The 26,203-nt window shown below is 34.7% G+C and overlaps 1 protein-coding gene across 2 annotated transcripts in view; it reads right to left on the bottom strand.

Annotated features, from left to right (window-relative positions):
• The window catches only part of Polr3g (RNA polymerase III subunit G), a 38,360-nt gene that overhangs the window by 10,598 nt on the left and 1,559 nt on the right, over positions 1–26,203 (bottom strand). The window contains exons 2-6 of one of the 2 annotated variants that reach the window (XM_046428466.2): positions 17,435–17,581; positions 14,223–14,352; positions 6,737–6,793; positions 4,997–5,047; positions 1,364–1,446 (exon numbers count right to left, since the gene is read on the bottom strand). In XM_046428466.2, coding sequence (XP_046284422.1) covers positions 1,364–1,446; positions 4,997–5,047; positions 6,737–6,793; positions 14,223–14,352; positions 17,435–17,551 — 438 coding nt within the window. In that variant the 5' untranslated portion in view covers positions 17,552–17,581. Of the gene's footprint in view, positions 1–1,363; positions 1,447–4,996; positions 5,048–6,736; positions 6,794–14,222; positions 14,353–17,434; positions 19,712–26,203 lie in introns of those variants that run through there. The other variant, XM_058574583.1, reaches the window with a different exon arrangement.

The raw sequence follows: 26,203 nt of genomic DNA, 5'->3' as shown, positions 1-26,203 counted from the left end.
TTTTGGTGTTTCAAACTCTTAAGGTTATACTGCATGTAAAGAGCTTGTCAAAGAGCCTGGCACATAGTAAGTTCTCAGTAACTTACTGTTATTATCATCATCAATGAAAGGTAAATACACACATTGATATTATGAGTAATTTGGTATAAACTCCAGGGAAAGCAACATGGTAATAATTAATCATTTTATATGTAGACAAAACAATTGGCCCAACAAATCCACTTCTAGAAATCTACCCTACTCATGTGAAATGTCATACTCAACATGAACTCATTGCATCATTATTGATAATAGTGAAACACTACAAGAAACATGATGTCCAGCATTAATTGAATTAATACAGTCAATAATTAATTGAATTATAGTGCAGTCAACAAAAGAATGAGGCAAGTTTTGAACTAATAATAATAATAACAATAATAATAAAGAATGAGGCAACTCTATACAGACTGATATGGAACCACCTCCAAGATATTTTGTTAAGTGACAAAATGAAGATGCAGAAGACTGGGATATACTATCTTTTGTCTTTAAAAAGGGAGATTCTGTTTTTGTTATATATAAAAATATTCTGGAAGGCTATACAAGAAACACTGATAGTCAACAGTGAGGGAAATAAATGACTGGGAGAGGGATGGGAGGGCAAATTTTCAGTCTATTAACGTTCTGATTTATTTTATCTATTTATTTTTTAAAATAGTATCTTTACTGTTAACTTGAAGCAGGAGGATCACAAGTTTGAGGCCAGATTAATGAGACTGTTTGAAAATAAAATTTAAGAAGGGCTGGGGATATAACTTAATAGTATTGCATACCTGGATTAATTCCCCCATACTGGGGGCAGGGACATGGAAAAAAGTAAGTGGGGCTGGGGGGTAAAGAGAGAAGATAAAAAAAATTAATTCCATAAGATACAATTTTTTCCTCAATAGAACCTGCTATATATATTATAAGACATGAGGGGAAAAACATTTAAAAAAGTACATATACACTAACAGGGGGAAAAATGAGATTTTTTTTGAAAGAACTATATTTTAGGCAACCTTTTCATGTTTCTCTCCTCTCCACAAATAATTCAAATACAAGGGGGAAAATAGGGATATGGTAGAAAAGAAAGCCTGTGGTAGAGGTTGAGGTACTTTGCCAGGTAAGTGGTCAAGAAGGATAGGTGGGGGACGGGGGGAGGGGGGAGGCTTCCACACGTCCCAGGTAACAAAGTTCAAACCTTCTCATTGGCTTTTGTGGAGGCTTGCTTCTGCCAAATCCATTTATTAAAAAAGTAAGAGAAGGCTGAAAGGTTAAAGTGAGAAGGAATCGTATTACACATTTTCAGTTTATTTTTATAGTAAGAAGAAAACCCTACCTCAATTTTTTTCAAAACATCTGCAGTATTAGCGAGTGAAGTACCTTTGTCTGTATCTTTTGCCTTTTTGGATTTTGGGTCTGCTGAAATAAAACCACCAGTTAACATATTTTTCTATAACAGCAACCATGATTATATTTTTGTGCCTTTTCATATGCTGAATAGTATAGTAGTATGTCACATGAAGCAGTCACATAATTTTAGAGTGAATTTATTTTCTCAAAGAGTAAACAAAATAAATCATCACACCTCTCCAATGTCCAATCAAAACAAATGATAATCACCTCATAAGATATATTTTAAGACTGTAGCCAGATATATTTTTACTAAGTACTAAAAATTTGAACTTGCAATTAGTACCATTAGGGACAAAATTGCTAAAACGTTACCTCAGGTGGAAGCACTTTATTACCAGGAAATGCTCCCAAAATTTTATCTGCAGCAGCTTTCTGTTCATTCATTAGCATTTCATTTTAACCAAAGCAAAGTTACTAGGTTTGAAAAATAAAAAAGAAGTGTTGGCTAAATATGCACTTGCTAATGGTAAAAGAGACAAGAAAGAGGTTTTATTCGGTACAATAAAGAACTACATTTGGAGTGAAGAGTAAAATGGTTAAACTGAATACATCCATCATATAAATCTCAAAACTCAAAGCATATAAATTAAGCATTCTAATTTGGGATATATAATTTGTTTTGCCCATATAAAAATATTGCCTCTAAGGCTATTCTGAAACTGCATAGAACATAGAATTATTTCACACATAAATTCTGCCAGCTACCAAAGCATTATGATAGGCTAAAAATTGTACCATTATCATCAGAAGTATTACATCTCTTTTCCAAGATCAAACTAAATACCTAGAAATTATTTGTTAACCGAAGAAAGCATGGCTTAGAAAGATGTAATTTTATTAAAGATTAACATTTAACCTACAGAAGAAGAAATTTTTAGATTGTGGTGAATGACCTATAACTGACGGAATTACAATTTACTGTGTTATACCAAATTACCCCTTTAGGAGTTATTGAGCTCAGAGCTCCCAAACATGTATTAGTGAGGTCTGCTCAAACAAAAGTGACAGATGTAATGATCTTTATCTTTCTCTGCCCTCCTTAAGGGCAAAAGCTCTTTAATATGAACTGTGGCACACAGAGTATTGCATATGAATGAGATCTGAATAAATATTGTAATATCAATGACAAAACCTATTAGCTAAGAATGTGATTTACTCATATCATGAAGTCTTTTGCTCTAAGGAATACTTATCAAATTATTTAATTTCATAATATATAAGTCTGTTAAATGGATACTATACAAATTGTCAGGTAAATATTCTTATATAAATTACTGATTTGTTAACTAAAAGTCAGTTACAAGAACTGGGGCAGAGCACTTTCCTAGCAAGTATGAGGCTGGGTTCAATCCTTAGCATGGCATAAAAATAAATAAATAAAAAACAATCATTAAAAAAAAGAAAGAATCACACCAATCTATATTTAAGAAAAAGAAGTCAATTAAAGAATTGAGTCCACTCAGCATTTTTGCTACATATTATTTGGGTTTTATATAATGCCTAATCCTATATGAATAATTGGGGGAGAAGTATCAAAGACTATTTTGCCCCCAAATATAGCCAAATGTATGCATATATTTGAAATTTTGTTTGTTTCTCTTTCTTTTAACACCTGTCAGTAACTGATTCTTCAAGAAAACCTTTTTTCACCTATGACTCTTTTGGTACTGTTTACTTTCTCTAAATCAGTGAAGGCCATCAAAAGGGAGAATACAAGCCTATGAAGAAGAAACCAAAAAAATTACACCATGTGCATAAAAAATATTATAACAGAATGGGAAAAGAAAGTTTTGTTATTGTTTTGATTTTTAATAAATGGAATTCTGTTACACTGGAAGATTTTACTAGATTAATGTATACATAAAGCTCCAAGGATGAGCAGTCCTTGAGAAATATTTGAAAACATTAATTCTAAAATGGACACATTTTTTTTCAGCTCTTGAAAGTCTACTATTGATTTATGATCCATGAAGACATCGCCAGAATCTTTCATGCACATGTACATTATTATGAAAATATTTCCTCAAAAAAAATCAAGGGTTTAATAGACAGTAGATAATTCTGATATCTCCATACTTTCTGTATTCAAGCTAAATATTTTATGTAATAAGACTTTAAAATAAGATAGAAATACTTCCAACTTTTATATATATATATGTAGATATATATGTTTTTACACATATGTATACATAAAAACTTAAATTGTAGCCTTCAAACTGTGCACTTTACTATATGTCAATTATACCTCAATAAAGCTCTTAAAAAAGCAACAGGTATTTCCTCTTCTCTTAGTTGCTAAGTGCACCGTTCTTAACTTCTCTGACTACTCCCTTTTTCTCTCTTCATTCTTGATGCCAAAATTCTCTAAAGACTCATCTACACTAGAGGTTTCCATTCCTAAGGTCCCACTTACTGCTTAACCTATTCCAATATAGACCTATCCAAGTCATTTAAAAAGTTCTCCCTGAGGATACCCATGACTGATATAAAAAGATAAACTGATGTTTTTCAATCTTTGTCTTACCTGACCTCTCTGCAGCATTTGTTTAACCTCCATGAACACTGCTGACCACTTTCTGAAATATCCTTCCCAATTGTAGGTTCTTCCTCCTGTGGCTCTGGTTTCACCTCTCCCTCTCTTTCTACTTCTTCACTCTGCTGATTCAATCTCCTCTACCAGTCCATTAAATGTTGGCATTACTCCAAGCTCAGGCCCTCTTTCCTCTTAATTATCGAATTGCATCCTAGATGATTTCATCCCTTCTCACAACTTCAACTATCATCTCTCTGCTGATGACTACCACCTCCATTCTAGGTCCACACCCCTGTTTCCCACAACATGGTCAAATATTTCTGTTTATCTCAAAGGAACCAGAAAAAATATCTCTGAACCAAATTCATGATTTTCTCTCACAACCTGATCTTTGTCCATGTCCCTCCAACCACCTCATGTTAGTAAACGCCTACTCATCATTCAATATCAACTCCACTTCCTTTTCTTAGAAGAACCCTTCCCACACCTCCCAATGAAGGCAGTCATTTAATGTTTTTTTCTACATTTGACTGGCAACTCCAGGAAGGCATAGATAGTGCCACAGTGCTCTGTGTTTTATTCCTCTCAGCACAGTGTCTGGCAATAGCAAATACTCAATTATTTACTGAATGGAATTACTAAAGAAAAACAAAATGCAAACATACACTTTGATATTTGTATATACAATATAATTCTATTTTACAGGTTCCCAGTTGGATAATATTTCACTGTAGCCAATATAATCATCAAAAATTTTGTAGATATACAAATGAAAAAGTCTATATAATTGAAAAGTTTCTCCTAGCACACAAAATTTCCAAAATTGAAAAAAGGACAACAACTAAACAACCCCCCCAAAATCAATAATAGTTACAAAAACAAAGCTTTGACATAACAATCAAAATGCTAGATATATTTTAAGAAAAAACATTCAGAACACTGAACATAACTTCAGGTTGACAATACTGTTAACATAATTAAGCAACAACCTTCTACCTGCATTACTATTGCTACTAAATGTACCTTTTTTGCATTTTTTCCTGGGCATCATCTCTCTTGGGAGTCTTCTCCAATCTGGTGTACAAAAGAAGAAATATAAAAATTTCCATTTCCTCTAGGACTCAGTGGTATTGGATATAACTATTTAAAGATATGCCAGTTGCCCATTTAATGACAATAAAATTTCTTAGTATCAAACTGTATAGATTTAGACTAAAATATAATGAATATAACAGACAATGATAAATTTTCTCCTATAAAGAAAAAAAATGCATTGAAATAACTTTGAAATAGTGCAATGAAATTTGGTGGGTACAAAATCTTAGGATAATTCTTTGGGGATGTTAGAATTACAACTGTTTTTGTTAACTATTATTTATTATATGACTACTTTGCAGTTTGTTAGTTTTCTCTGGCTGATAGATATTTCTTATGTAACTTTGTTTTTTCAAAAGTTAGAACTTGTGACCACAATACCAATACATGTGAAATGAAATAAACAATTCTAACAATTATCTGAAAACTTAAAAGTATAAATAGATGTTGAAAGATAAATTCCCTCCAATAAATGTTTTTTTTTTTTTTTTTTTTTTTTTTTTTGCTTAAATTAGCTAAAAATGGTCCCTCTACTTCTCTACTTCTTCACTTTCTTTGAATTTTGGGGGATTTAGGGGGAGAGAACTACCAGTGATTGAACCCAGGGCCTCACCTATGCTAGGCAAGCATTCTACCACTGAATTATATACTTCCAGCCCCTACTTTTAATTTTTAAGTATAGAGATAAGCAGAAAATTGAAGTGATATAAAAGCAGATTTAATAATATTCTGTTAATAAATAAATTGTGCATTTGTACAAAAGTTAAGTCTCAAGTCATTTTACATGAATTAATAAATTTTGCTTTTAATCTGTTTTTATAAACTACTCATAGAAGATCATAAGTATGTAAAGAATCATTTGAGAGATGATTATTAATGAAATAGAAGAAATGAGAGGAATTTAAGAGTAAGAATATTTCCAAGGGGCCCCAATCTTCTTGGTTGAATAACATGAAAAGAGCACTAAAATCCATGAAAATGATAATGCTATTAGTACCATTTAGAAATTTACATAAGGGCAATTTCTATAAAGCTATGAACAAAGATAAAAGGTAAGTGAATTTAAATGAAGAAAACTGAGTTCTAGTGTATTGGAAAATGACCCTGATGGATCATTTCATTTCTATAGCAACTGCTTTTTATTCCCAAATGAACGGGCTGGTTGAGACCTCCCCTACAGCCCCTTCCACCCAAGGTGAAATTTTACATGTTGAAAACAAAACTCTTTTAGTTATGGTTCTAATGAAAAGGCATGCTGGCAACTAAAACTAGCCAATGTCTGCTTGAAGGAAAGGAAGATCCTTTCGATTTAAATATCGATTTAAAATATCCTTAAAACTAGTTTTTTACTCTGTCCTCAAAAGCTTTAAAATCATTCAAGAGCAAAGAAGTAAGTGTTCTTTGCAAATTAAAATTGTGACTGTGGCTTCTGAATCTAGAAAACCCAAAAGGCTTTTTAGCAAGTCCTATTTTTATAAGAATGTATTTTGAAAACTTCAAAAAAGCACTTCAATTTTTCCTTGTTATGGTATCAAAATCTTTTCCTCTTGGTTTCCAAAAGATTTACATTACAAATGAGTTACAGAAAATGAACCAGACTGTTTTCCTATGGTGAAATAGAAAACTTATCCTCAAAAAAGTATTTTAAGATCATCTGTTTTATAATACCTGGTTTCCACTCTTCTTTGTATACCTTCATATATCTTTTACTATACCTTTCAATATCTAGGGGAAAAAAGAAGAACAAAAAAATCCATTAGAAATATCAAAAACTTAAGCCATTCTTCTAAAATAATTGCAAACTTAAGCCATTCTTCTAAAATAAAAAGCATCTCTTATTTTACCTTTGGGAATTTTCTACACCATCATACAATAGGCTTGAAACCATGGAAAGTACATTAGAAATTTAAAAATCAAGGACCAAATCAAGGATCTAGATTTCTTCTAGAAAATGCTCCCAAGCAGTACAATTATGTATAATTAACAAACTACTTGTTAATTGTACCTTGTGTTAAGAGAAAGATAACTAAGAACAAACAGAGACAACCAGACAGAGCAGGCTTCTTTAGGTACTTAACTGATTTCAGATTAAATGTTTAATCTTGCCCTCAAAGTTCTCACTCATAAAAAGAGATCAACAGAAATGAGGGGGCTATGCATTACAATTATTTCTTTTTTAGAATTTTCTGCAAAACAGATTCTATATGTTGAAAAAGTTTAAATATTAGTATAGTAAGAAAACTTGTTTTAGCCATTTATCACTTGGGTCCAATGGAGGTTTTTTTCTTTTACATTTTTCAATATTTTTAAGTTACTTCCAAATTTACAGAAAAATAAAGAAATACTGGAAACCAACTATTGGAACCCAATTTAAGGATCAAAAAATATGCATAAATTTCCCCAAAGAAAATGTGTAAAAGAAAAAAGAACACATGACATTCTGCTTAACATGTCAGCTGGAAAATTAAAATCAAAAGCACAATGAGATACACTGTATGCCCACAAGGATGGCTAGAATAAAAAAAAGACAATAACATGAGGACAAGGTGGTGGAGAAATTTAAGAATTTCTGTTGATGGAAATGTAAAATGGTATAGCCACTTTAGAAAAAAAGTTTGACAGTTCCTCAAAATGTTAAATATAGTTATCATTTGATCCTAAATATATACCCAACAGAAATAAAAACAAATACCCTCGCAAAATATGTACATGAATGCTCACAGCAGTATATAGCCCCAAAGAGTCACTGACCCAACTGTCCATCCAGTGATAGTGGATAAGCAAAATGTGGTATAGCCATTCATGGGGTAGTATTTAGCCATAAAAAGGGAGGGGCCAGTGCAATGACACATGCCTATAATTCCAGTGAATTGGGAGGCTGAGGCAGGAGATCACAAGTTCGAAGCAAGCCTCAACAACTTAACAATGCCCTAAGCAACTTAGTGAGACCCTGTTTCAAAATAAAAGAAAAATAAATAAAAGGGGTTGGGGATGTGGCTCAGTGATTAAGTACCTGGTTCAATCCCCAGTACCAAAAAAAAAAAAAAAAAAAGGAGGGGAACACCAATACATACTATACTATGGTGAACCTTGAAGATACTATTCTATGGGAAAGAAGCCAGTCACAAAAGGACACATAATATATCATTCTATTTGTATGATCTGTCTAGAACAGACACATTCCTAAAGACAGAAGGCAGATTAGTGGTAGCTATGGTCTGAAGGTAGGGGAGAATGAAGAATGTCTACTAATGGGCATCAGGTTTCTTTTCAGGATGATAGATAAAAAGGTTCTAAACATTAGATAGTGGTGTTGGTTGCATATAACTCTTTGTCTACACCAAAAATGACTACATTGGATACTTTGAAAAGTAAATTTTACCTGTGTGAATTATATTTCAATAAAGATATTAATTTTTTTTTACTGGAAGTTTTACTAAGAAATTAAGTAAAATAAATCCAAATTTATATTTCATGTTTCACTGGTTTTGTAGGTAAATTTACTCCAAATGGACAACTTTCTTTGAATGCAGTTGATTGTTTGTATCAGTTGTTTATACGCAAACCTACAATGTATACATTTTGTATATACTGATTGTAGATCTCAAATATCTTTGTTTAAAAAAATATTTTTTAGTTGTAGACGGACACAATGCTTTTGTTTTGCCTTATTTATTTTTATGTGGTGCTGAGGATCAAACCCAGTGCCTCATACTTGGGAGGCAAGCACTCTGCCACTGAACCACAATCCCAGCTGCTCAAATATATCTTTAAAAAAAATTTTTTTTAGTTGTAGATGAACAATACCTTTATTTCATTTATTTTTTTTAAGTGGTGCTAAGGATAGAACTCAGTGCCTTACACATGCTCTACCACTAATCCACAACCCCAGTCCTTGAATATATCTTTAATGGGTTCAAACTTATCATTACTCGTGGTTTTCTCCTGACATTTGTATCATCTAAATGATTCCATATTACAAATGTATTTCTTTTCTCTCTCTCTCTCTCTTTTTTTTTTTTTTTTTTTTGTGGGGGGTGGGGAGGTACCAGGGATTGAATTCAGAGCACTTGGCCACTGAGCCACATCCCCAGCCCTATTTTACATTTTATTTAGAGGCAGAGTCTCACTGAGTTGCTTAGAGCCTTGCTTTTGCTGAGGTTGGCTTTGAATTCGTGATCCACCTGCCTCAGCTTCCCAAGCCGCTGGGATTGCAGGTGTGAGCCACTGTGCCTGGGTAAAAATCTATTTGTAATACATTCTGCCTTATCATACCTGAACTTTCAATTATTTTTCTAGTATTTTCATAATCAAATACAATACTTTAAAAAACTTCGAGAGCTCATACTTCCATTGAAGAGGATGGCTCAGTCATCTTTGCTCCATACTTGAAAAACATTTTCATTATTAAACTTATAATCACCACGGGATGTGATGGCACCTGCCGGTATTCCCAGATAGTCAGGAGGCTGAGGCGAGTTCAAAGCCAGTCTCAGCAACTTATGGAGGAATTAAGAAACTCAGGGAGACCCTGTCTTTAAATAGAATACAAAAAAGGGTTGGGGATGTGGCTCAGTGGTTAAGGGCCCCTGGATTCAATCCCTGGTAAAAAAAAAAAAAAAAATTGAAATCATTAATATGATGAACCCAATAAACTGTTTCATTTCCACATAATCTATTTTTTCTTAATCATTTTTGGTTTTGCCTTTGACTTTATCATTTGTCTGGTTACAAACAACATTGAATAAATTTTGATGTGCAAATATCATAAAAGAAAAAAATATGTCACAAGACATTTTAGCAAACAGGATGTTTCAGATTCTTATTATAAAATATTATGGATGAGATCCTTTTCAGATAACATATTTTTAATTATTAAAGATGTACTGTTTACTCATTGATTCTTGAATTTGAGAAAATTCATCTAAGATATAGTCATCTGAAGACTCACCGTTTGAGATTTTAGTTACATAATCAATTTCTCCATCATTATTAGTGCCCAGAGAGCTGGCATATATCTCTTTGCATTCAACTTCTGATTCATCTAAGAATTGTGAAATATCTTCCTCTGTCAGTTTTCTTCTTGCCATTATGAAGAGAAAATGAAAAATTCTGAATTCTCAATTGTATTCAAAACTAAAAGAGGACAAAACAACTACAAAGATGGGGGTCTCTACAGACTTATTTTGTATCTTCTTAGAAACTGATGTGACAGAAGGGCACAGTGGTATATTCCCATAATCCCAGCTACTCAGGTGGGCTGATGCAGGAGGATCTCAAGATCAAGGTCAGCCTAGGCAAATTAGTGAGACCTTGTCTCACAATAATTAAGAAATACAAAGTTCTGAGAATAGTTCAGTAGTGGAGAGTTTACCTAGCATGCTGAGTTTGACACCCAGCACTGCAAAAGAAGAGAGGAAAAAAGAAAAAAAACCAACAATGATGTAATACTTCAGACAATAGGACAACTGAAGAACAGCATAATAGTAATGATTTATTTCAACACTACACCATCTTTCCGTGTAACTTCATCATTATTCCATTTTTAAAAATTTTAAATCGCCAACATAATGTGGAATACTTGATGAATGACAATGGAATTATTACTGTGATGATGAAATAGCAATCTGTTTCAAGATATGGGAAAAATAAGATCACACAGAGTTCACAGTCTATTTTTAATTTGTAAAAGGGTTCAATGAGCTGATAGGGTCAAAGATAATATGAGTTCTCTTTTCTTTTTTATTTTATTTTTTTTTTGGTAAATTTCTCTTTGTTTGGAAGACCTTTATGAAAGAATAACAGTTATGAATACCAATCATCACAAATAGTAGCAATTATTCAAAAAGAAATTTAAAAATTTAAACTGGTTTTCATGGACCCTGATGGTATACACTGACAAATAAACAAAACCCTATTTATTCAATTATTGACCTTGTGGCCTTACTGCAGGTAAGCGTAAAATTCAATTAAGCTTTTGAAGTTCTTAAAATGGCTTAAAGAACCATCACTATGGTCATGATCCTGTCTCTTTGTCTGCAGACTGTGTAGTTCAGGAACCTGAGCTGGGAAGCACTGGACTAGATGATCTCTATACTCTTGTGACTAAAACTCATTAAAATAATATTGATTGGTGTTTTTCCATTAAAAAAATAATAAATTTTATCACAAAATACTATTCATTTCTATAATTTCCCCTGAAAATACTATAACTTTTAAAGATATCACAATATGAACTATTATTTTATGCCTATGCCCTCTGTTCTTTGAAAGCTCTCAATTCCCTGATCCATCAGCCAATGATTATCAGAAAGTCTTGCAATCTCCCACCCTAATTGTTTGTACTAGTCTCTAGTGACTTAGTTCTCGACATTAGTCTATAAATCTCTCTTTCCTAATGCCCCCAGGTGGTAAATAAAAGGGGGAAGACTGGTGGAGGTACAGTCATACAACACTTCATCTGGAAAATGGTTCCCTTGGAGAATTGGGTACTTCTGTTCTGTCTGGATAATCGTTTTTATTCCATAGTATGTATTTTATATGTGTGTTTTTATATACAGCAATCCCCCCCCCACCACCATACATAGTTTTGCCTCCTGAGGTTTCTGTTACTGGTTTCAGTCAAACTGATCTGAAAATATTAAATGGAAAATTCCAGAAATAAACAAATCATGTTTTAAAGTGCACGTTGCTCAGTAGCATGATGAAATCTCATGCAGTCTAGCTCCATCCCACTCAGGACATGAATCACAGCTTTGTCTAGGATACCCATACTCCATATGCTACCTGTCCATTAATCACTTAGTAGCCATATCCATTATCAATTATAGTACCAGTGTTTGTATATAGGTTTAGGTACTATCTGTGGTTTTAGGCATCCACTGGGGGTCTTAAAAAATACCCAACACCAGTAAGGAGGAGATTGCTGTGTGTATACATATATAAACCTAGATACATACGTATGAGTATGTATATTGTAAAAGCATAGATATGAATGTCTATATTTTATTTAAAAAACCTTTATTTTCAATCAATATTTTTTTAGTTATCAATGAACCTTTATTTTACTTATTTATATGCAGTGCTGACAAACAAACCTAGTGCCTCACACGTGCTAGGCAAGCACTCTACCACTGAAATACAACCCTAGCCCCTAGTCCTTGAATCAGTATTTTTCAAACACATTACATCAGGAATGACAGGTAAACATGAAGATTTCAAGGAGAATTTACTTGTATCAATTTAAAAATTCTATAAAAGTTTTCTCCTAAAAGAAACAAAAGCAAATGATTCTACATAGATTTATATTTTATTGCATAGTTAACAACAAAAAAGTACCCCTTGATCCAGGGGTACAAGCCAACTACTCCCACACTATATTATGTTCTTAATTAAACCCTGTTTAAAAGACTCACATAAATGCTTGAATGAATTTGATACCTTTTTAAATGAGACATGTGCTTAAATGACAACATTAAATTAAGCAAATCTGTCCCATAATCTAGAGAAAAGACTAATTTCAAGAGGACTAAAGTATACCCTGACCTACCATTTTTTTCTATTAAGAATATTTATTTAGTTCATTTAATCTTTATTAAATCTAAAAAATGAGAGCTTTAATTTCATTTTTAAACAGAGACAAAGCATGCAATATAATCATGAAAGAAAAAAAGTTAAGTAGTTTTGAGGAAAAATATTTCTTATCAAACCATTAAGTAACTTCAAGCAATATGTTTTGAAAATTAAGTGATCTTGCCTAACATACTTATTATGATCACATATAAGATCACCATAAGACTTCCTTTTTGACTCTTAGCCAATTCTGTCTTTCAGAGAGAGAAAAATGGAATGCATTTTCAATACTAATGGAATGAGATGATATCACATGAGTGTCTCATGGTTTAATGATGTTGTTTCGAGAACTCAAAGATGTATTGATTTCTCTAATTTCGACAACTAAGGGCAGAAACTGAAAATCAATATAGTTCTACTGTGCTAAATAACTACTCAGGAGTGGGTTCATGTTCTCTAAAACTACTTCCCACCTCCATTCTGAAACTGTTGAGCCTTTTCCTCTCTGCCCTTAGCATTAGCAATGAATACATAATTTTATATTTTCTACCATATCAGACACATAAATGATAAGCCAAAAATCAAGGATTTTCAATTTTTAACCTAAATATTAAATAATTAGAGATACGAATAAAAACAATAGTACTCACAGCATTATATACCTGAGCAAAAAACTATAAGTAACCTTATATCTAACAAAAGTGAATTATTTACAATTAATAATGCTATATCCACACAATGTAATAACAAATAGTTACTAAAACTTGTACTTTCCACTAGGTGCAGTGGTGCACACCTGTGATCCCAGCTACTTGGGAGGCTGAGGCAGAAGGATCACAAGTTTGAGGCCAGTCTCAGCAACTGAGAGGTACCATATCTCAAAATAATAAAGAGATAGGAGTGTAGCTCAGGGATAAAGTGTTCCTGAGTTTAATCCCCAGTACAGCAAAAAGAAAAAAACATCTTGTACCTTGAGTTTTTTGAGAATAAAAAGGACATGTGAAAATGCTAATGTTACTGGGTAAAAAGCAGAAAGAAAGTATATAACACAATTTTATAAAGAAAAAATATAGAACATACAATAAAATATTAATAGTTGTTCTGTATACATAGGCCTGGGTAATTTTCACCTTTTAAAAGTTTTTTGGTTTTCATAATTTTCACTGAACATATACAACTTCTATTGTAAGAAGTATTTTAAAAAATAACATATCAAGCCAGGTAGTGGTGCGCATGCCTGTAATACTAGTGACACTGACACAGGAGGATGGAAAGTTCAAAGTCAGCCTCAGCAACTTAGTGAAGCCCTAAGGCAACTCAGTGAGACCCTGTGTCAAAATAAAATATAAAAAGGGCTGAGGATGTGGCTCAGTAGTTAAGCTCCCCTGGGTTCAATACCCAGTATCAATAAATAAATAAATAAAATAAAAAAATGTACAAAATATCTTTTCTTTCAAATCAACCATGGTTGTTAATCTCCAAGCAAATCAAATAAACTTGCATTAAATGATCACATATTTTATACTTAGACATTGTTTATCCACAGTCATTAAATCACAACATGAAACAGACTCATACGTACCTTGTTTTTCTTCAGGTGTTTCAATAAAATAAGGCATTCTTTTCATTGTTTCTCTCAATTCCTGTTTCAAGGCCAGCATATAATCTTCCCCTTCTCCTGTTTTCAGTGGCACTGGTTTATAATCTGTATCCTGTTTTAATTAGGAAACAAAGGTGTTTTTAGTAAGTAAAATCTCTTTTAACATCTCTTTCATCTACATTCTAGAGAATGTCAATTTTATTGAATTTTACAGGTATGTGTTTTATAGGCAATAACTTTTGCAATTAAAAGATGTTGAGCTTCCATAATCTATTTATCTTTTAGCCATTCCTACTTTATTCTTATTTTAGAGGTATGAAAGAAGCATAATTTTTTTAAATTGACCCTAAAAATTACACTGAAAATCATTTTGTTATATTGTCTATCAAACAATGTGATTCCATAGCTTAAAAATCAAGGCACCCATATGGGAGAAACTGCTCTAGTTTCTATTAATCTCAACTATTGATGATGTAATTGGTGGGAGCAATAGCATAAGAATACATATATAAATAATAGCAATTATCATTTAACAAGTAGTTATTATAAACAGGGTCATCTCAATATTCATCATTCAGTAGAGTGTGGTGGTGCATGCCTGTAATTCCAGTGACTTGGGAGGCTGAGGCAGGATGATTTCAAGTTCAAATCCAGCCTCAGCAACTTAGCAAGGCCCTACGCCAACTTAGTGAGACCCTGTATCAATATAAAAAAGAAAAACGGGTGGGGACGTAGCTCAATGGTAAAGCACCCTTCGGTTCTATCCCTACTACCAAAAAAAAAATTAAAAAATAAAAAATAATACAAAAATTCAACATTCATTCTCTCAAACTACTACAAGTATTTCCTCTTGTACAATGAAAAAATGAAGAAATAGTTTTGAAGCCCATATAATGAGTACATGGCAAAAGAGGAGTTTGAAGACACATTTTGATTTTTAAATATCCCACGTACACATAGACACACATGCACATATATGTGTAGGTATATCTAATTAGACATAGAGATTCATTGAAAAGCGAGTTCCCAGAATACATGGCAAAGACATTTTTTTAATTTCAGAGAATAAGGATACAGTACATATGTTTGATTTGGAATGCATTCATTCATTCATTCTACAACTATTTCATGAATACCTAATATAAACCAGACATGGTTAGAAAATAGATGATACAATGAGGAAGTAGTGAAAGCCCCTGCCCAAATGGAATTTATATTCCAGGGAAGAAACACACAATAAGCAAGTAATACAATGAGGTGAGATACAATTTCAGTTAGTGATAAATGACAAATACATGAAGGAAGTCAGAGGAAAGATGACAAGAGTGCATAAAGGTTAGAGATGGTTGATCTACATGAGGAAGCATGCATGGCCTCTTGGAGAAGTCACATTAGAGTAGAGATATGGATAAGATCAGCAAGCCATTCATGCAAAGATTGGAGAACAGACATTCCATACAGGGAACCAGCAGGGACAAAGACATCAGAGAGCAAGAAGGCCAGAATAGATAACAGAATGAGAAAGAGTGGTAGGAGGGGGTTGGAAAGATATGAGAAAAGCCAGACAGGCAGAGCCTTTGAACCAACATCAAGGAATTTTAAGCTTACTTTGAGTATAAAACACCATCAAGTACTAACATTCCTTGTATTTAGAAGTAATCTCTTCACACATGGAACAGAGCTTCTTTGTTTGACTGATTGAGGTACTGGGGATTGACCCTAGATGCTCTACCAATTAGCTACAGTTCCATTCCTTTTAATTTTTTTTTACTGAGATAGGGTCTCCCTATGTTTCCCAGGCCAACCTTGAACTTATTTATTATGTTTCTCCTGCCTGAGACTTGAGTCACTGGGATAATAGGCATGCACTATCATACCCAGCTAAGAAGAGCTTCTTTTAAAAGAAACCCCTGTTAAGGGGACATTATGCCTATACCTAAGATATTCCTAAGATATTTGTCTTATGAATTTAGGCTATACTCACTATCAAAAAGACAAAATATCAAGAGCAAAAAGCATAGACTCCTTATGTGAGCATCTAGATCCCCAGATACTTTTGTACAGGACCCTCTCCTGACATAAATCCTCTAATAAAGGGTTTTTCCACTAGAAATTGGAAAAGATTCATGAAGCAAAGGGCATGTGGTTAATTATGGATTCTACCTTTTAAACCACAGCACATTCACATCTGGAAATATGAGCTTATATTTTAAGCTAAATATAAAGTTAAAACACTAGACACGAAGCCAGTTAAGCTTGCAACATAAGCACTAAATTTAAAAGGAACACTAACATACATATTTACAGAAACTAGTAAAACAGGAAAACAACAAACACCACCATCAAAAAGAAAAGTTCAGTGGGAAGAAAAGGACAAATGGTATACTAAGGAGCAAAATTACATTCTATAAATACAAGAAATAAAGAAAATTGTTAGATGAAAGCATCGTAGAATGAAAACCATTGTAAAACCTAACCTGACATTTTAAAATATTATTTTGATAATTAAAATACATCAATAATAAAAATAGAAGATACAAAAATTAGAAAATAATTCTTTCTTGGTTCACAAAGTACTTAGCATATTGACAGAATTAAATATACAGTTTTGTTTTCACTATTTTAAGAAAGCAACATAAACTGGGCATGATGATGTGTGTCTGTAATCCCAGTGACTAGGGAGACTGAAGCAGGAAAATCACAAGTTCAAAGCCAGCCAACAACTTAGGAAGACCCTCAGCAACTTAGTGAGATCCTGACTCAAAATAATAATGTGAAGGGGGAAAAAAAAGGTTTTAACTCGGTGGCAAAGTACCTTGGGTTCAATCCCCAGTATCAAAAAACAAAAACAAAAAAGATTTAAAAAAGCAACTGGGGGCTAGGGTTGTAGCTCAGTGGTAGAGCATTTGCCTAGCATGCATGGGTACTGGGTTCAATCCTCAGCACCACATAAAAATAAATAAATAAAATAAAGTTATCTTGTCCATCTACAACAAAAAGCAATTGGAAAATTAGAAAAGGTTTAGGGAAGAACAAATGAATAGCTAAATTAAAGGTAAGTAAAACACACTATTTTACTTTCTTATACTTGAGGATATCTTAATGCTATTATATATTCAAACCCTAACAGAATTTTAATTTTCTCTGAAACATGAAAAAAATACACATTGAGAATTCAACTATAAGGTACTTACAGGAAATAGTGGAGGTGGTTTCAACACTACATCAGGTAACTTTTCACCTCTGCTAAATCCAACAGCCTCAATATTAAAGGTATAGGCAGCACGACCTCTTCCTTTATTCCCAGCCATCAGAACTAGTTATGCTACAAGAATGCCAAGCTAAAAGACACAATTAATGGTTAAGATTTACCAGATCATAGCAAAAAAAAAAAAAAAAAAAGAAAGAAGCCAACATTTTAAAGCAAAATGCAACAGAACTCCACCCTATACAGTATGGCTGATTTTAAAAAAATTAGCAAATCTGTAGAAAAACAAATATGCAAAACTGATGGTTGAACCCTTCATGTCCAGTTACATTTTTCAGGTGAGATGATGATGGCCTCAATTCCAGCACCCAAGTTCTGAATGTCCTATGCATACTCTGGGTCTGCACAACCCATCAATGCAATTCTGTCTCTGTGGTTTGGCAACAGATTCTCAGATACATGTAAAAAGTGGAGACAAGAAAAGTTTGGGCTGATGAGGAGAAGGTCTCTTGTTTTTATCCTATCCACTTGAAGACTATTTCCATGGTATGGATATGGAATGTCCCCCAAAACCTCATGCATCAAAGGCTTGGTCCCAAATGCAGCAATGTCCAGTGAGGCTTTGGGAAAGGGATTGGCTCTGACCCCATCAATGGATTAATCCACTGAGAGCTGAATGGACACTTATAGGCAAGTGGGGCATGATTAGAGGAAGTAGGGCACTGGGGGCATGGCCTTGGGATTCTTGTCTCTGCCCACCTACTCTCTGCTTTGTGGCTACCATGACCTGAGCAGCTTTCCTCCACTATTCCCTTCTGTCATAATGTTCTGTCTCAACTCAGGTCCCAAGTAATGGAGCCTTCCAAACAATCATGGATTGAAACCTCCAAAATCATGAGCCAAAATTAATCTTTCCTCTTCTAAGTTGTTCTTGTCAGGTGTCTGGGGCCACAGTGAGGAAAAGCTAATAACAAAATTGGTACCAAGAACTGGGGTTAATCATTGCTGTGACGATCCTGACCATGTGGTTCAGAAACCTGTAGAGATAGTTTGTGAGAGGATTTTGGAAAAGTTTAGAGATGCAGGCTAAAGAAGCCTTATGGTGTTGTAAGCCAAGTTTAATGATGATGCTTGTGTGAGCTCAGAAGACCAGAATACTGATATGAATGGAGACAATAAAGAGTGTGCTCCTGAGGTTCCAGAGGGGAATAAGGACTCTTCTGGGAACTGGATTAGAGGCCACTCATGTACATTCTGGTAAAGAACATATCAACATTTTTTTTTCATATCCTGAGGTTTTATGTGAGGCTGGGTTTAAAGGTGATGAACTAGTTTATCTGGTGGAGGAAATTTCAATTCAGACAGTAGCATTTGTATTGCTGGGTACTTTTAGCCAGGTTTACTGTGGTAATCACAAGCAGAAAGCAGAGAAGAAACATTCAAAAAACTTGCATTTTAGCTAGAAAAGCCCATGTAAAATTTGGTTCAAGGAAGTTATGGTTGCTGAAGACATTAGTGCCACTGAAGAGAAACCAACTACTTTGCCTGGAGACAACAGGAAAGTGGCCTTGATGGCATCTTGGGAATCAGCAAGTCCCACTCATCCCAGACTCATGTATATAAAAGTGAAAATTTGTTTGAAAGACTTTGCTTTGAGAAGTGATGGCAGGAGTACCCTGCTCCCATAGGACTGCCTAAAAAGTTGTTTTCCCAGGATTAGTTTCATCATTGTCAGTTGCCGTGGCACCCAGAGGCTACTGCTGCTATGATCCAAGGGGTCCACTACTGCTTGAGCTAGTGGCACACCTGGTGTTGTCCATGTGGTGCTAGTGTTGTAGGCATGAAGGAATGAAAGAATAATGGAGGCTTGAATCAAGATTTCAAAGGAAGGCCTATAAGGACAGGCAATGTGTCCCAGGGTCAGACTCATTGAGTGTAGCTCCTGGGAGGGCAATGCATGAAACCATAAGAGTTAAGCCAAAGCTAGAATGAAAATCCCAGCAAATTAGAAGTTACAAACACTTGGTGTTTTAAATTTGTATCTGTGTTTTTAAAAACCCTCTAAGTACTGGGCAGGGGGATGTCCACCTGTAATCCCAGCAGCTCTGGAGGCTGAGGCAAGAGGATTCTGAGTTCAAAGCCAGCCTCAGCAAAAGTGAGGTGCTAAACAACTCAGTGAGATCCTTTCTCTAAATAAAATACGAAATAGAGTTTGTGATGTGGCTCAGTGGTTGAGTGCCCCTGAGTTCAATTCTTGGTACCCTCCCCCTCCAAAAAAAAAAAAAAAAAAAACCCTCTAGGTAGTTCTTATGCATACTAAAGTTCATGAATCACTGAACTGAAATAATCAAATCATGACCTCTTGGGGCAAGAATAGCTTCAAAAGTTTTCTAGGCAATTCTAACACACAGGAAAACTGCTATGTGAAAACTTCTCTGGTAGAAGTCTTAGCTACTAAGTAGTAGCAAAGTTAAAATATACCTGTAGGATCACTTACTTTATAGGTTCCATCTTTGAAATTGAAATCATACAGATTATCTAGATTTAAAGAAATGATCTTAAAAGTGAAATAACTAACTGCTGTAAATCTAATAGAATTCAGAATGTGATGCCTGACTTTTTAACACATTGGCAAGGGAACAGCAATACCAAGGTGTTAAGCCTTAGATATGAGGTGTCCCCCAAAAGCTCATGTGTGAGTCAATGCCAGAAAGTTTAGAGATGACAGGGTTATAAAAGGCTTAACCTAATCAGTGCATTAATTCCTCAATAGAGACTAAGTGTTAACTGTAGGCATGTAGGATGTGGCTGGCGAAGGTGGGTCCCTGGGTGGGGTGGGGGGCATGCCTTTGAGTTTTATAGTTTGTCCATGGTAAGAACTTTCTCTATCCCTTTCTGCTTCCTGATGTGATGTCCTGAGCCACTTTCCTCTGCCACGCCCTTGTGCCATGATGTGCTGCCTCACCTTGAGTCATAGGGAAGGGAATCGGCCATCTATTAACTTGGACCTCTGATACCAAGAGCCCCCAAATAAACTGTGCCTCCTCTAATTGTTCTTGTCAGGTCTTTCTGGTCACAGAAGTGAAAAAGCTGACTAAACACAATGAGCTGCATTCAATGTCCTCATACATTTAAGGGTCCAACTACTCAAAATCAAGACATATATTCAATATCCTTCTCTAACGAAATCTTGTTTCTTCTTTTCTGATAATTATTCAAGTAGGATGGCATTTGGTTTGCTATGATGGATGTGATAGTGAGAACATTTTCAGATATAATTTTCCATTGTAGATTTTCTAAACTCATTCTTAATGCCTCCATATTTGAGAGTTTTCCTTCATAATTGCTTGAATATTAAATGATTTTATCTTTGCTATTCTATTGTAAAGTACAACTCCATGCCTTTTTACTTAATTTTACCATACTATGAATACACATATATATAGGAAAGAGTGCAATAAACTCCCAAGTACCTACCTGTTATAATTTGGATCTGAAATGTCCCCCAAAGGCTCATGTATTGAAGGTATCCAATATTCAGAGATAAGGCTTTTGAGAAGTGGTTGGATTATAAAGGCTCTAACCTCATCAAAGGATAATCCATTGAAGAATTTATAGCTGAATGGACTATTGGGAGATGGTGGAGACTGTAGGAGGTGGGATCTAGTTGAAAGGAGTAAGTCCTTGGGGATGTGCCCTTGGGAACTATATCTTGTCCCCAGACTCTTCCTCTCTCTTCCTGCTTCCTAGCTTCCATAAGGTAAGCAGCTATGCTCTACCACATCCTCCCACTAGGATGCTCTGCCTTACCACAGTCTCAGAATCAATGGTATCACTTGTTGCCACTGGACTGAAACCTATGAAACCATGGGCCAAAATAAAATTTTCCTCCTTTAAAGTTTTTTTTTTTTTTTAGGTATTCAGTCACCATGACAAAAAGATGACTAATATACCATATCACTCAACTTCAACAATTAATAATGACTAATTTTCATACTCTTCCATTCCCATGAATCAAATTTTTTAAAAACTCTTCATTATGCATCTTCTCTGAGGTAAAGGCTTTTAAAATAATATTATGTAAAATTTTATAATAATTCCTTACTTATCCTCTTATATACAATCAGTATTTAAATTTCCTGTTATCAAATAAATGTTTTTATAGTTACTGTATGTCAAGATACAAAACATCCACCATGACAATTGATGAACACATCTTTTAAATTTCCTATCAACAGTTAAGAGTTCCTGTCCCTTTTTTAAAAAAGAAATATTTTTTAGTTGTAGTTGGACACAATAACTTTATTTTATTTATTTATTTTTATGTGGTGCTGATGATCGAACCCAGAGCCTCGCATGTGCTAGGCAAGAGATCTACGCTAAGCCCGTTTCTGTCCCTTTTTATCCTTACCATTTATTTATGGAAGAAATGAAGTCACTGTCCTGTATGATGCTTCTCAAACTTGATACAAGCAAATTATTTAGGAGTCTTGTTAAAATGCAGATTCTTGTTCACTTGGCCTGATAATTTGCATTTTCACCAAAATCTCACAGAGATATCAATGTTGCTGGTTTATGGACTACAATTTGCGAATAGTGACAACTTCCCTTATTCTAGATTTGAAAGATTGCACACTAGAGATATGGCTTAATGTACTCCTCTATTCACAGGATTTCCAATAAACAGTAGACTAAATGCTTACTCAGAGTCTTTTTTTTCTTCCTTAAGAACACTTAAAAGAGACATTTAGTTTTCCTACTGCATTGCACCAAGCTGCACATGAAGTCTTTTTTGGTTATGACTAAGGTGGTTAGTGGGTCAGGTACTATTGATGTGTTTCATTTACTATAAGGTGGCTATCTATTTTCACCTAATGAGTTCAGCAGCCCCTAGATCCACTACTAGATCCTAGATCCACTACTCCAGTATGGATAGCAATATGGTGATATAAACTTTTTCTTATTCTTCCTGTTTTATTAGTTATAATTCTACCAAGAATTAATTTCCCTTATCCACTATTTAGTTACCTTGAAACAAAGTTCATACAGCACACTCATATTAATAAACAAGGTCATTCCAACTGTTCACATTAAAGAGAAAAAATATCCAAATAGCCTTGTTTCAATTGCTGAGTCACTAAAGCATATGCTGAACCTACAGAAACCAGGTCTTTTAAGTACAAAACTGCTGAGCAGAGGGTTCACACTTTCACCATAAAAAACAGCTGTAGGAACCTAACAGGCATGGTCAAGACCACTGGGCTGTGTTCCAGTCCAGAATCTGCCATTAATTAAAGATTAAGAACAATTCTAGGTAAAGTTTACCAAACTTGTCTGAACATGAGAATTAAGTGGAGGATTTGAGAACATGAGAATTTAACTGGAGGACACACAGAAGGCTAGGGGATCCTCAGGTTTTCAAATTTAGTAAACTGGTACCTTCAGAAGTGAGGTCCTGGGAAATAATTTGGAAAATCACTCTAAAAATAAAGTATATCAGCTATCATTGCTTTTATCAAGCAATCTTTGGGTGTATAAGTTGAGTGTATAAATTTGGGTGTATAAATTGGTATCATTAGTCAATGTTCTGCCATTGGCAGAAAACCCAATCCTAGCTCGAGACACCCTTAGTAATTACACCTCATTCTGGCTACAAATACAACTTTTTAGTTTGGTCATCATGAGTCAGTGCTTCTAGTCTTGCAGGTGTTTAATTCATTTTCTTCCCTTGCAGATTTGAGAAGCAGTCCCCGGATACTGGTACTGAATCATGGAAGAAATGCCCCACAGGTAAGGCCTAAGGATAACTCTTCAAAATCCTTTATATTGCTTCATCCACTGCCTTGTTCCTTTTTTTCATCCTGCCAAATTTGCTGAATGAAGGGGTTTTTAACATCTTTCTCTATTTCCTCATTATTCAACCCTTCTACTTCAAGTAGCCCAATTTGAGGTATTACTCAACCAATATGGAGAATTCCAGGCACAGTGCAAGTAAGCCATACATCAACCACCTATTTTTTTCCTTCAAAATGTCTCTTTGTAATTTCTCTACCATAATCCAGCTCAGCCCTTTCCCACCCCATTTCTGATTAACTGCAAACTTTGTAGTATACCTGTTTCTTTTAATTGACTCATCCACATTATTTATCCTACAGCACAGCTTTGATTATGCTACTCATTTCATCTTCCCTCTTGGCTGGTGAATTAAATTCAAAGCCCCTAAGTATTCAGGGATTTTTTAAGATAGTTGCAATCTATCCTTCTGACTCTCTAATCTGTAATTCTATCTAGACTCTCAGTCTCTTCACTGCAATCTGCCTCTCCTTCCTCCCTGTCTGGATGCATCCCTTTTCACCTTAACACCCAGCGTAAGGTGAAAACACTGGGTCCTCAACATCCACAAGTCATTTCATCTCACCTTGATCTGAGCAAGATCCTCTTTTAAAATGAATGGGTTTTTAAAAATTGAAGTGATATATATTGATAGACTCCTCAATTCTAGGCGCGGGGGGGGGGGGGATACTAAATGGGCCTTTTCCAAAGGAGAAATGTTCATGTTTTTTTGTTGTTGGTTTCTTCGACTATATTAAGAGTGGAGATTTTATATCCCTCACTGTTTAGCATAATGATTTATATATACAACAATTTCTCCTCAATTAATGTGAAGCCTTCCCAATCTATTTATTTATGTTATATAATTTGATGAGAAAATCTTCCCATGGAAGTACAGTTCAATCAGCTTACTATCAAGCCGTTTAAAATTTTCCTGAACTTCAAAGTTTACAGAACAAAACACAACAGCCATGGGCTTCACTCCAGAACAATAAAAGCGGAACCTCTTAAAGGCAGAGTTTAGGCACTGGTTTTCAAGCAACCCAGAATATTACAATGTGTAAAATTAATTAAGAAGGATGGCAGATTAAAACTTCCATTTTGTAGACAAGGAAAGTAAGGTCCTAAAAGGTTATCCGATAATCTAAGGAAACAAAATTAATTTCTATCAAAGGCAGGAATAAGTTAAAGCCTCGGGAAACCTTTTCATTGCCCCTTAATCTATATTATGCTGCCTGAAGCACATGTCTAAGCTTGTTGAAAACCTTTTTAATCCCAGGAGTGTCTTTCATCAATGAAGTGAATTAGTAACTGCAAAACAGACTCAATTTTAAAATGTGAAATCAGCAGCATTCTTTCATTTCAGGATGCCTCCTGAAAATTCCTGCTCAGAATTTGTTCTGAAAGGTTTGAAAATGGGTACAGTTCAAATAACCAAGAGCTGAATATAAAACTCCATTCTAGTCACTATAAAAACCACCTCTTGGCAGAGAATGAGTTATCTCTGAAATTGTCCCATCTCTAAAATGTTATGAGTTATGGCTGTGACTAAAATGGACTATTTCCCATGTCATACACAGTTCCTTTACATAATAGCTATAGTTGAATAAATATACAAACAGATGGAAGCTAGAGCAGTGAAAGTTAGGTCTCAGTATCTTTTCCATGAATGCCTCCTAAACTGCTCCAGTCAGGAGGCTGATGGTCATGGTCATTCCTGCTCTGGCCCTATCACCTTTGATCTCATCTAATAGTAGATGATTACTTGCTGTGTATTCTCTCTACTTCGTTCCCTTTCTGTCACCTCTGCTTTACTGTAGGCCCTCAGCATCTCTCATCTAGACCTCTAAAATACAACGAATAAACTTCCCATAGCCAGACACCCCCTCTCAATGTACTCTCCAGTTATCTTTCTACAATACAAATGTTGTCATGTCATTCTCCTTAATCAACAGAGCTTTGAAGTCTAACTTTCTGCCTCTTACCACATGCATCATACACTAGCTATGCCAGCTTTTGCATGCAGTGTTCTGCCTAGAGTACCTTTCCTACCACATCCACCTCAACAAGCCCTAGCATCTTTTAAGATATCATGCAAATGACACCTTGTGACCATTTCCTCCACCCTATCCCTCTTTTCTCTGGGCTTCCCAAGTACTACCCTCCTTGTTAGGTCCTTTTTATAATCATGTTGTAATTGTTGATCCTAGTCTGTCTTCCCAGGAAGAGTCTCAATATCTATTCACCATGTCTTTATTGCACATTCTCTGTGTCAAGTCATCTTCTGTGTATTAGGAATATAGTAGTGAACAAAATAAAATATTTGCTCTCATGGAGCTCATAGCCCAGTATGGGAAATGGCAAAAATAAAATAAAATAAATCCTAGAAAATGTCAGGAAGTGATAAGTAGGTGAAGAAAAGTAAAGCAGGAAACATGGATGCTACTGTGGAAAGGGTAGCTGAAGAACTTCTGTCGTATTCACTAATATTTGAACAAAAACCTGACAAAAGTGAGGGAAAGAGCCCATGCACAGAAGTATGAAAGAATATCCAGGCTGAAGTGGATACAGAGGGACTGTAAATGTGAAGGCCTCCTTGGAGACTTATTCACCTTTTTATGCCCCATGGCTAAGCAGAGTCTGGCAAAAGTCATCTAACTATGTGTAGACTTACTGTTGAGCTCATATTCTAGTACAGATTTTGTTCCATTTCACCTCTAGTGGTCCCCTCCAGTTTAGAGGAAGAATACCTCACTACAGAGAGCACTGTATTTCTCTGTTGAAAAGGCCCTGACATCACAAATGCCACTCCTCAATAATCCCTTCTTCTGTTTCCTTACAGCACCTCATTTTTACTTCTTCTGTGATACATATCACATACTGCCTTACATTGCAAGGGTTTGTGTACAAATAATATTTTCCC

This window comes from Marmota monax, unplaced genomic scaffold (genome assembly GCF_021218885.2).
Source record: "Marmota monax isolate L192 unplaced genomic scaffold, Marmota_monax_Labrador192_F-V1.1 WCK01_AAM20220418_F8-fsc00018, whole genome shotgun sequence".
In the NCBI taxonomy this organism is placed as follows: Eukaryota; Metazoa; Chordata; class Mammalia; order Rodentia; family Sciuridae; genus Marmota; species Marmota monax.
Note: the sequence above shows the minus strand (reverse complement) of the source record. Positions and strands in the feature narration are given on the sequence as shown.